Source organism: Hesperophylax consimilis, chromosome 11 (genome assembly GCF_061612785.1).
Source record: "Hesperophylax consimilis isolate HC1 chromosome 11, BYU_Hcon_1.0, whole genome shotgun sequence".
In the NCBI taxonomy this organism is placed as follows: Eukaryota; Metazoa; Arthropoda; class Insecta; order Trichoptera; family Limnephilidae; genus Hesperophylax; species Hesperophylax consimilis.
In genome coordinates this window covers 16,552,922-16,565,008 of record NC_142846.1, presented here as the reverse complement: position 1 = coordinate 16,565,008, position 12,087 = coordinate 16,552,922, and the positions used below count along the sequence as shown (strand labels likewise).

At 34.8% G+C, this 12,087-nt stretch overlaps 3 protein-coding genes across 3 annotated transcripts in view; 2 read left to right on the top strand and 1 right to left on the bottom strand.

The window, feature by feature from the left end:
• Positions 1 to 9,818, top strand: part of LOC149419862 (free fatty acid receptor 4-like) — a 48,288-nt gene extending 38,470 nt beyond the window's left edge. The window contains exon 3 of the mRNA XM_089637344.1: positions 8,141 to 9,818. Coding sequence (XP_089493470.1) covers positions 8,141 to 9,082 — 942 coding nt within the window. The 3' untranslated portion in view covers positions 9,083 to 9,818. The remainder of the gene's footprint in view (positions 1 to 8,140) is intronic.
• Positions 4,680 to 7,191, top strand: LOC149419863 (uncharacterized). The gene is made up of 2 exons (XM_089637502.1): positions 4,680 to 4,850; positions 5,267 to 7,191. Exon 2 carries the CDS (start codon positions 5,278 to 5,280, stop codon positions 7,189 to 7,191), a length of 1,914 nt encoding a protein of 637 aa, XP_089493628.1. The 5' UTR covers positions 4,680 to 4,850; positions 5,267 to 5,277.
• Positions 9,819 to 9,990: 172 nt separating the features above from the next.
• The window catches only part of rols (zinc-RING finger and ankyrin repeat domain-containing protein rolling pebbles), a 231,028-nt gene continuing 228,931 nt past the window's right edge, over positions 9,991 to 12,087 (bottom strand). The window contains exons 14-15 of the mRNA XM_089637342.1: positions 11,529 to 11,754; positions 9,991 to 10,789 (exon numbers count right to left, since the gene is read on the bottom strand). Of these exons, the coding sequence (XP_089493468.1) occupies positions 10,508 to 10,789; positions 11,529 to 11,754 (508 nt within the window). The 3' untranslated portion in view covers positions 9,991 to 10,507. The remainder of the gene's footprint in view (positions 10,790 to 11,528; positions 11,755 to 12,087) is intronic.

The window sequence follows — 12,087 nt, the reverse complement described above, 5'->3', positions numbered from 1 at the left end:
TTATCATTATCCTCGCAGTGATGTGCAGAGAGGGTTGAACACCGAGAAACTCTATGCATTATCCACGTTCATAGATTATCATAATATATTTTTCGATTGATGTGATATGATTCGTGCACGAACCAAATGTTTTAATAACTTGATATAATGTAAAGGCTAGGACAGTCCCGACTTCTGCGTCCATCGATTTTTGCGTAAGATACTTTTTTATCTGTCCCTCCTTTCTTAATCTAATTCATTAGGCTTACATTAAGGACGGGTTGTTTCGGAGAATTTGAACAATTCATCAAATTTCAACGTTCATTTTCCAGTTCTGTGAAAGATTTTTTAGAGTTCTGTTTTAATTTCAGTTTTGTCAAGCAACTAGCCTATAATGAAATAATAACAGAATTTGAACAGGACTTTCACAGAACTCGGAAATGAACGTTGAAATTTGATGAATTGTTCAAATTCTCCGAAACAACCCGTCCTAAGTCGCGTTAAATTCTTGCAGGTGTTCGTCACTCATAATTCGGTTATATCTTCGTGCTTTTTCACACTCATGAATCGTATTTCTGTTGCGTTCAGTTTTCTTTCTTTCTTCCTCTGCCAGTCCCATTTCGACACGTTAGTTGTTAACAAGAGTTAGTTGTGAACTGTTAAAAATCTTTCCAAAAAACCTATCTTTCAAAATATAAATATTATAGAAAAAATGCGAAAAAAATAAACTATGTTTATTTACAATACTACTTCAATTTTTATTAATAGATGTATTTTAAAAAATGACTCCCCTGACTTGAAAATGGGTGAACCGCACGATCACATCAAATTATAATTAAATAGCACCGAGATTTATTTCGTATAATTTTTATAGTGTCATCCAATTTCAGAAAAATGTGTGGGTTCGTGAGTGCCACCAAATATTGGTATAATGCATTGTCATAGACAACGAGTCTATTTGGCGAGTTTCAGCTCAATCGGGAAATGGGTTAGTTTTCACGTTCAAGACTGCATTTCATTCACTCATTCTTTTATTTATTCATTCAATTCAAGAAAACCAAATCGAAATTCTAATAAAGTCAAAACTTTCGTCCGTAAAATGGTATTTTTTTTTCTAATGCCATCTTTTGTGAAATTTAATCAACTATTGATATGGGTACAATCAAAATCTATTATTTACCGATATGGAGTTTTAAATCACACCCATAAATCGATAGATGGCGTTCTAAAGATATTAATAATGGATTCAGCCTAAGATATAAAATCACAAACAAACCCGGACAGAGCATTTGTTAGTGCGATTTTGTATGAATGGCATTGAAGCCAAATCTAGGGTGAGAGGAAATTGCCTGGCAGCCATCTTGCATGACATAACTTTTGACATGATTTGTGTGCAAAGTGGTGCATAATGAACTATTAAAATTTTATTTTGTGTTTTTTAATGTATTATGGCCCCGTATATCAGTCAGTCCCTATCCTCGCTGTGAGATATATTTACTTGTGTCAAGTTGCTCCCTGGTGGGAGCCCTGGCAAGTGATTCCTTTACAAAAAAATACTGATAAACGGGGCCAATTTTGGCTTATGATATTTTTTGGGTATTTGATGAGACAAGGAACGGAATATGTCATTAAACAAATTAATTATGTTTTGGCATTATTAATTCATTTTCCCCTTTAACCCTGTGGCCTCAAACAGTCCTTGAAGAACTCCGTTCGGGGCTTTTTAGGTTCATGTTTAAAATAAATAATAAATTGTTAAAGATTAAAAAAAAATATTACTTATCAGATTTTTTATGATATTATTGTCCTCACTTACGGAATGAAACAAGTTTTTATCAGTACCGACTAGGGCTGCTACCTTTCGAAAAGGACCCGGAGATTTTAAAAACATAGTATTTTTATTAAAATAAAACTTTTTTAGTATTAATTATTTAATTAAGGCAAAATGTCATGGTAAATTACCATTGGTAATGTTTTTTTAAAAATAAATGACCTAGCTAGTGCTAAGCTGACTTGGACCAGCTTGACACTTAAAACTATATTTTCATTCTGAAGGGATTGTTTAAGCATTTTTTCTTGCTCAGGTTTCTTCAGAAACTTCAAAAATTCTAGGCAATTCATATTCTAATTAACCTTCACAATTAACTCTGCCTTCACCATGTCCACTGACAAGCAAGTTCGCTCGTCTGTCCACAAATTTCCCATTAAAGAAAATATGCGTTCAACAAAAGCATTGCTTATGGAGATTGAAAAAAAAATCCAATTATTTTTGGCAGTTCGGTGACGGTTTACGAGTCGCGTCATAAAGTTTATCTTCGTCGACATTTTTCAAACCAAGTGATTCGACAGCTTCCACAGTATCTTCGTAACTTACTGTACTTGTTAGATCGAAATTGGAAAAGATTTTGAATACAGAATCCTCAAAATCATAATATTTCTTTATGTATTCAAGAGTTTTCCTGTAAACTTTATTGGCTTCGTTTTTTAATTGATCCTTATCAGAAGGCCTCAAAAACTTTATGTTTTTCATTATTTTGGTACCGTAAGATTCATCATGCGTTCACTCAGTCAGACAGTCACGTGCTCCGCGCCGTGATGGTCGTCTGTCGCTTCGCTACCACCGCCCGGTCTGACCCAGAGATATTGATGTTAAACCCGTAGCCCGGACATGCAACATGCAAACCCCTAGACTCCGGGTCAAACCCGTAGAGGTGGCAGCCCTAGTACCGACCCATATTTACCATACTTTTAAATTATAAATGAAAATGTAATGTTCGTTACTTTAAAATCTTAAATCTCCTAAAAGTTCTACACCGATTGCTTTGAACTTTTGAAACAGCATTTTTTTATATAGCTATATTATATAAATATTACCATTGACAGGTAAAAACATGCCTTTTTTGTAAAACATCGCCATCTGTTGGACAAACGTGCTTTTTTTTTAAAACAGCGCCATCGGTTTGATGTGAAAGCAATATCCGCTATTGTTTCTCTATCTTCACAGAAAGACTGAGCCACAGCAGCGCGTGGCGGGGTACAGCTAGTATCAATATAAGAATAACTAACTAACTAACTAACTAACCATCACGCCGTTTCCCCGCAGGGGTAGGCAGAGAGGACGGACCGCCAAACAACTCTGTCTTGGCACACACTCCTTGCCTCATTCACATTCATACATCGTCTCATACATACTCTTCTATTGTTCTGACTCTTGACATGGCCCGACTCAAGTATCTGATTCACTTGGTCGTGCCATGTCTTCCTCGGGCGCCCCCGACTTCTGCTACCATTCACATTTGCATCGTATATTCTCCTTACACTCCTTTCTTCGCTCATTCGCTCTACATGCCCAAACCATCTAAGCGTCCCTTTCTTGATCTTACTCATTACGCTTACATCAGCCTTGCACTCTTTGCGGATATCCACATTCCTCACACGATCATACATGGTTTTACCACACATACGCCTCAGGGATCTCATTTCAACAGCATTCAATCTACTTTCATCCTTTCTTTGCCAGTTCCATGCCTCACTTCCGTACATCAGGGTAGGTACCAGCACTCCATTGTGGACTGCTAACTTCGCTTCTTTGGACAATTTTTTGTTAGCGCCAACTGCGTTCAGTCCTCCATTAATGGAGTTACCTGCATTTACTCTTCTTTCAATATCTCTGTCAGCCTTCCCATCACTCGTAAACATGCTTCCTAAATACACAAATTCATCCACCTGCTCCAAGTATTCCTCATTCACAGCTATATTACACACTGTTTTCGTACTTTCTCTTTCAAACACCATTACTTTAGACTTACTTACATTCATCATTAACTCATTCTTCACGCATACTTCGTTCATCCTAGACACGAGAGACTGCAGATCATCCATACTATTAGCAATCAGCACCGCATCATCAGCATACAACAGGCAACATACTTTCAGAGAATATGAGGACACATTCATTGTGAAGTACCTAGTGCTATTATCATTAGAGATATTCTAATTTTTTTCCTTACATTGTGGTATCTACTTACTTTCAAGAGAATTGGCAATACCAATTACACTTTACTATCACTCACTGATAATATGAAGAACCCGGATATGTATTTGCGAAACTGCTTTTCCAGGGCCGCTTATCATCAAAGCCAATTAACAAAAATTCTGAAAACTTTGTGGTTTACATTCTTCTCATTAATCACATTAAACACGTAGAAACGAGGTTCGGGTGGAAGTCTGACCATGAAATAATACTGCAGTTTGATCAAATCCTAAAACTGAATACTTCTTTTAGTGTTGTTCGTTTTATCCATTTTTTATTAAAATAGGTGCTTTTGATGTTGTGTGTGGGTATGTTTCTTTACAAGCAATTCTTTTCTATTATCTCCTTCCCCTCTCCACACTCAACATCACGAGAAAATAATAAATACATCGTGTTCGGAAACTAGTTGTGGATATTTTCCACATGTCCTACAATGTATTTAAACGTGAAATATTATTCAAGACTTAACATTGTAAACCTAAATTTGAAACATTTTTTTTGTCCCACTTGTAAATATATTTGTTATTCACTTTTTTGTAATCTTTAATTACCGATATTGCAATGTACCGTCAACTATGGCATCTTTACCTACTTCAGTTAACTTTACCTACGTCTACCTAGTGCTTGAAAAACTTAAATTCCTTGAAAGCAGAAAACGGTAGGTACTTTAATGACTGGTAGATAGTTTTTTGATGGACCTGGCAACTCTAAAAAAACTTTCCACTGGCAGCACTGCCTTAGTTGTCAAGACATTGAAGATTCGAAGTGCGTGGCGTCATTTGGTGCTGGAGGTTCCTGTGCAAAATTTCATCATTTTTGTCGTAACTGCTGAGCAAAGGTGAGTAGAATTGATATATTTTATGTAACATCCTCTTCTGAAGACGTAAAAGTGATTTTCAAGCGTTTCTTTTAAATGGTTATGAAGAAATTCGTCTGGGTAATGTTAGTTGACGATAGGTAAAGTTACCATTTTATGTTGAGTGGCAACTTGACCTATGAATAGGGTTGTCCAATCATGAGAAATATTTATAATATTTTTTTGCACTTTTTTTCTTTATTTAACAATCTGATTTTATTTTCAGTGCTTAAATACTTGGGTATCAATTATATAAAGCCGTTATTATGAAGAATTCAAAATATTTTTTTATTTATGTAGTTTTAAAAAAAATTATCCCATTGACAGATTTACTGTATTTTTAGGGCGATTAACTTTGTAGCAATTTTTGTTATGTACATTTATTTTTATTGTTTTAGGTTAATTCGGGATGCCACCTATACGGAGTAGAAGGCAACTAGGGGCTAGACCTTATAAAAATTACTCCGAAGAGATGATGTCTATTGCCATTGATTTGGTTAAAAAAAAAACAATTAATTCTTATGATGCAGAGAGGCAATTTGGTATCCCCCGTAGGACAATTGAAAAAAGGATAAAAAATTTACACACCGATAAACCTGGACCTAGGTTCAGATTCACGGAGGAAGAAGAATCTAAATTTGTTAAAGTGTTAATAGCCGCATCAGAATTCGGTTTGCCTTTGGCGCATTTGGAATTTCGTATGGTTGTTTATGAATACCTAACAAAAAATAACAGAGAGTATATATTTGATAATAAGCCTCCAGGCAACTGGTGGGTAAAAAGTTTTATAAAAAGACACGAACATGAATTAACTGTGAGGTCTACACAAAATATAAAAAAAGCGCGAGCGGAAAAAACAATCGAAGAGTTCAAAATTTACTTTGAAAATTTAAAAGCATCCGTTGAAGGGTTGGCAACAAGTCATGTATTAAATTATGACGAAACAAATGTCAGTGATGACCCAGGCGCTGCCAAATGTATATTTCGCCGTGGGGTGAAGTATCCAGAGAGAATAGTAAACTCTTCAAAGGGTTGCATATCAATTATGTTTGCTGGAGTAGCCAACGGGCTCCTTTTACCGCCGTATGTTGTCTACAAATCGGAGTGCATGTGGAGTCACTGGTGTGAGGGAGGCCCCGAAGGAGCTCGATACAACCGAACAAAAAGCGGTTGGTTTGATTCAACCACATTTCTGGATTGGTTCACAACAATAGTAATTCCGTGGGCCCGGCGGCTTCAAGGGCCAAAACTGGTAATTGGTGACAACCTTTCAAGTCATATCAATATCGAAGTTGTAGAACTATGTGAGCTGCACAACATAAGGTTTGCCTTTCTTCCTCCGTGCTCTACCCACCTTACACAGCCTCTTGATGTGGCCTTTTTCGGGCCACTTAAGAAATCGTGGAGAAAAATTTTAATGAAATATAAAATCGAAAATCCCAAGCAGGCCTGTTTGAACAAAAATCATTTTCCGTTGTTGTTGAAACAATTAATTGAAGATACAAACATAAACCAGAAAAACAACATCATTAGTGGGTTCCGCGCAACGGGCATACATCCATACAATCCACAGCAAGTTTATAAAAAAATGCCTGAAAGCAGTGAAAATATCAGCTATAATGTGGATCAAGCCTTGCTTGACTACCTCAAAGAAAACAGAAAACCAAATCCTATCAAGAGAAACACAAAAAAGAAAATGAATGTTTTACCTGGAAAATCAGTTACGAGCAATGACCTATTAATTGATAATCTAAATAAAAACGCAACTAGAAAGAGAAATATTCAAAATATCAATGAAGAGGCAGTGACACAAAGAATCCCTAAAAAAAGCAATGATCTAGCAGGATCATCGGACTTAGCTCTAAGAAAGAAACCTGAAATAAGAATCCTGTCGAACATTTTAATAAAAAGAGGAGAAGAAGAAGAAGAACCAAATGATACTAAAATGGAAAGGGGTGTTGAGCCGCAGATTGTGAATGAGCAGAAAATGGGGAGGGAAGAAATTATGGAAAAAAAAGTGGAGCTACAGGCAGATATGCTTGAAAAGGAAGGAGATAAAATACAAATTGGGCAATACATTTTAGTTGGCTTTGCGGGCACCAAAAACATAAAAAAATATTACTGCGGTCAAATTATAGACATAAGCGGCCTTGACATTTCAGCAAAGTTTTTAAGATGCAGAAAAGGTGGATTTTACTGGCCTACGATCGACGATGTCAGCATTATATTTGCTGTGGACATTGTAAAATTTTTGCCGGAACCTGACAAAACTCGACGTGGTATCCTTTACTTCGACGTCAAATTTTCGCACAAAGTTGAATAATGATACATTTGTTTTTATAATAATACTTTTTTTTCATTAAAAAGTTACCAATACTTAATTATTCTTATTGCCAATGCTATAAAAATTGTGTAAGATTTTATAATAAAACGTTTGGATAAACAAAATAAGATGGATCTTTTATATTAATGTTTTTGATATAGCTACCTACATAGTTTCAAGTTTGGTGGCAGCCCTAACGAAAGTATTGCATTTGTATGGAAATGTAGTCAGAATGTCGGGCATCTTTACCTACTAACCAGTGTTGCCAGTAAAATGCTCTTTATTTTTGCAAAAAGCATAGAATCGAGATCCAAGCGTTGGAAGGAACACCAATTTTACCGATTTTATACATAAACTTTCAGTTTCATTGAGAAATTTTGAGTAGGTAAAGTTGCCAAGTTTGTGACTTCTTTACCTACCTCCTACTTTTATTATTAGTCGGTTAGTTTCACAGTTTTAAAGTCCAATGAGTAGATAAAATTAAAGTCATATCTTACTCTAACCTATCTAAAGCGATAGCATTTCCAAAAGATGATTTTTTTTCGATTTATTAACTTTTTTATTGAAAAATTAGGTAAAGATGCCTTAGTTGACGGTACTTGTTTTTGCAAATAATAATAATAATAAGTGTAAAATTAGTGAATCTTCATCAGAATTGGAGTCGATTCTGTGTAATAACTTAGATTTGAGTTTTCGTTTCTGAGTAAATCAAGTTCGAAGTTGAAATTTATATTAAAATTAATTTTTAAGTAAGGTTCACTAGCGGTTTTAAAATAGACCCGGTTCCAAAAGGTTTTGTTAATCATTTAGAAGCCGAAAATAACAAAAAGTAAAAAAAATTGAAATGCATAGATTCACCAATTTGCTGCTTGTAGTGCTAGTCTTCGGACACCGTGCATAAGAATCTCTTCTTTTTTATGTTTTTAAACTTTATTTTTCCTTTTTCTAGTTCGTCTGCGGCTCTGTACTGCTATGGACCCTGACAGGTATCAGTGTGGACCGCATCCTCTGCTTAGCGGCCCCTACCTACTGCTCCGGTCTCACCCGTTGCACAGTCATCATCTCCTGCATCCTCACATGGTTCTTCGCTCTCATCCTACACATCCCGGTAGCGGCATTCTTCAGAGAACAGATCATACAACAAAACACAACCGTGCAATCCTTGAAGTCATCTGAAACAATCACGCAAAACATCACAATATGCACGCTCGTTTTCCCCACAAAGCCGGTTAACTGCTCCTTAATTTTTACCATCCCGACAGCCATAGTAAGCTGCTTGATACCCATAACGATCCTCATGGTAAATTACCACAAAATATTCACAAAATTAGAAGAAATACAAAGAAGATTGGAAGAGAAAGCAGGGTGCTTGGATCTTTCCGGCAGCAGGTTGAGACAAAGCGTTCAAAGTATTGCTAGCAATCTTTTACCAGGCTTATTATCGTCACAAAGATCGGTAAATGAAATCAACAAGTCTCCTTTACATAGGATGGCATCGACCGGAGGACTTCAAAGACTAGCAAAGCATAAAAAGGCTGTTAGATTTTTATACATGAATGTTCTTGCGGTATGCTGCATGTGGTTTCCAATGCCAGTCATCATGTTTTTAATATATTTTGATGGACACCGTTCCGATGAAAACTTTTTCCTCACTGTTACAAATTTTTTGTGTTGTGTGGCATTTGCCTTGCTCAACACGGTTGTGAATCCGATACTTTATGGATTTGTGACGGAAAACTTTCAAAAGAATTATCCAATGTTCGATTGGTTGAACAAAAGGGTTTGGAAAAGAGTGACAGTAATGGATAATAATAGTGAGAATAGAAATCCAAATAATAGCAGTGTTTCTCAAACTCCACAACAAACTCCTTCATCTTTGAATAAATCATGATATTAATTATGTTCATATATGAGACTTGGAGTTGCAATATGTACTCGTACTAGAAAATTTCGGTGGGTTTTCATAGATTCACAAAAAAGTGTTTGAAATTCGTTGAAAGCAAAATATAATGTGTTTATATCTTGCTAAATATCAAAACGAATAATGTTAAATTATTTTTAAATATTTCAAGGCATTCCAAAAGATTTCCAAAAAAATTCAGAGCGGTTTTTACAACTCCACAACTCCTATATGTTTACAAATTATATATATGTGTGTACATATTTACAAATACTGACATATTTTTTTCTATTCTAAGAGTGATATATTATTATTTGGGATAGATGGTAATATGTAATCTAAAGTGGTATCTAATGCAGACTATGTACTATTATTTTATGTGCCAAATATTTTATGTTTAGTACTAGGTCCAAACCTTGTCTCTATTATTTTTAACATAAATCTATATAGGAATGTGTAATTTGTAAATATTAATTTTTAAGATGTTTTCTGTTGATCTGACGTGGATTGAATTGTGATCATCAAAGATTCAACATGTTCTTAGCCTAAGTACCTGCCTATTCTGTTTACCCGTCCATAATGTAGTTTTCCATTTTCCTCGGTAATATGGTGATTTTGTATTGCCCGGAGATTATTAGTTAAATGTTGGATCACAAAGGTTTGTTTCTACCTAGTAATTAATTTGTGCCGACGTGCATTTATCGTTTTCTGAGAGTTACCACCATGGCCATTTTCACTAAAATTGTTGGTGTGAATCCATATAATGTAAAAATGTAACATTGTAAAAATTTTGTAAATGTGTTTTGTTTACTTGATGCTTATAATAAATTAATAGTTTTACATAGAGTAAATGAAACATAGTTTCCATGTTCGGAATATATATTTATTTTCAGTAAAAAAAGAAAGTAAAGTCATTCACAAAATCCACATATTTATGTATTATGTATAATAGTAATTAAAAACGTGCCAAAATATAATGGGCTAGTCATTAGAGCTCGCATAGTCAAATTCAAAATACGTTTTATTTTGATTAATATAGAATAAAATATTATTTTATTGATTGTATCAATAATCATTCAGTCTTTAAATATTTTTTATGTGTTTTGTTTTGTAAACATTTTTTGAATAAATAAATAAACTAGACGGACCTCTTTCACCTAAATCCACATTGGTATATTTTAACAATAATTTAGGCACATAACAGCTAAGGCACTTTACATAAAATACGAACCTTTGAAAACATGCAAAATGGCGTTAAATCATAATATACACAAAACTAGAAACAAAAACAATTAATTACAATAATTAATTTACCACGCAATAATGAATTTGCAAATAATATGACAGTTGATACATTGAGATAATTTACAAGAGATTAATAATTACACAAATTTCAAAGGTTCCATCTATAGGCAACTAAGGCAAGTTAAGACTAAGGGTATCGTAAAGATTTCTTTCCCTAGCTGATACATTCTTATTAGTTATTTTATTTAGGATCTCTTGTTGCAAAGCGGTCAGCACCTTCTTGACGTTTGCATTATTTTGTGGGGTGAGGAGAAGAGCTTTTCGAACATCTTGAAGGCTTTCATTGGCCTTGTCGAGGGCCAGGTAAGCCTTGGATCTAGCGTAGTAGCATTCAAATGAATCTGGGCGGAGAGAGATGGCCTGGGAAGCTAGATCCACAGATTCAACGAACTCCTGAAACAATTAAATAAGGCTGTTTTAAGCATAGAATAAAGAAGAACACAAGAAATGTCATGTGGATGTGATCCAAATATTTGGCCAATCGGCCCTTGAATTTCCAATACAAAACTGTGTTTCACCATGATTATGAAATTCACATGGGATTGAGAAATACATGTCAATATTGTCAGGCGAGTATAAGTGAGACAGAGTGCGTGCTAAATGAAACATTTGGTTCCATTCAAATTTGTGTGGAAGGCAGTTCTTGTTTTCTTCTTTATTCCATGGTTTTAAGTGATCTAAAAAAAAACCTTTAATAGGACTCTACAGAGGAAACTTTAGTAAATTATGTTTAAGAATATAATATGGCATGGCAAACACGTTGCTAAAAGTTAACTAATAAATACTATTATTAAAACTTTTGACTAAAACAATAGAAAATCAACATAACGATTAGGCTTTAAACATCTTTTAAGAGATACATACTAGTAATGTATGTATTAGGTTTAAATGCAGAAAAACCTTGGCTTTTGTCGGATAAAAATGACAATATGGGTTACGCAGTGGAAGCGACCCAGACGAACCAAGGAAGAGGTGGACTGAATGCCTGAAATATAAATTGAGCAGGATGGGAAGACCTGAGGACTTGATGCGAATAGAGTTGAGTAGAAAACTTGAAATTTGTGGTACTGCGATGTTGAAATAATAATTAATTACACCAACTTATGGATACGAAAAGGTTTTTTCTGCTTACATTTAACTTCCTCTTACACCGGGACTGATTGAGAAGGAAGTTAGTCTTCAGTTGTGTGAAGGTGCAGATGTGTTCAGCCGAGAGGGTCGTGCCGGTTGTGATTGGGTCATTAATGATGTTGTTGATTTTCTTCAGAGCATATTGGTAGCGATGGGAGGCTTCCGTTAGGCGACCTTTTCGGTACAGGACATTGCCATCTTCTAGTAACTTGTTCAGCAAGATCAATCTAAAATAATACAAATGAAACAAAATTCATATAAATAAAAATGTCAAGGTTTATTCAAAATCTTAAATCTCCAAAAGTTTTGCTCTGATTGTTTTGAAATGTTTACACAATGTTGCATTCAAATACGCATGTGTTTTTATATACCTATATTATAAAGATGTCACAGGTAAAAACACGCTTTTTTTAAAAAAAAACAGCGCCATCTGTTGGACGTGAAAGCAAAACACGCTATTGTTTCTCTATCTGTACAGACAGACTGAGCTACAGCAACGCCTAGTGGGTTACAGCTAGTTAATAATAATTAATAATATTGAGTAATAATGGATACATTTA

Bases quoted from the DNA above. Each gene is read 5' to 3' on its own strand.
- LOC149419863 (XM_089637502.1), top strand. From the start codon at position 5,278: ATGCCACCTATACGGAGTAGAAGGCAACTAGGGGCTAGACCTTATAAA.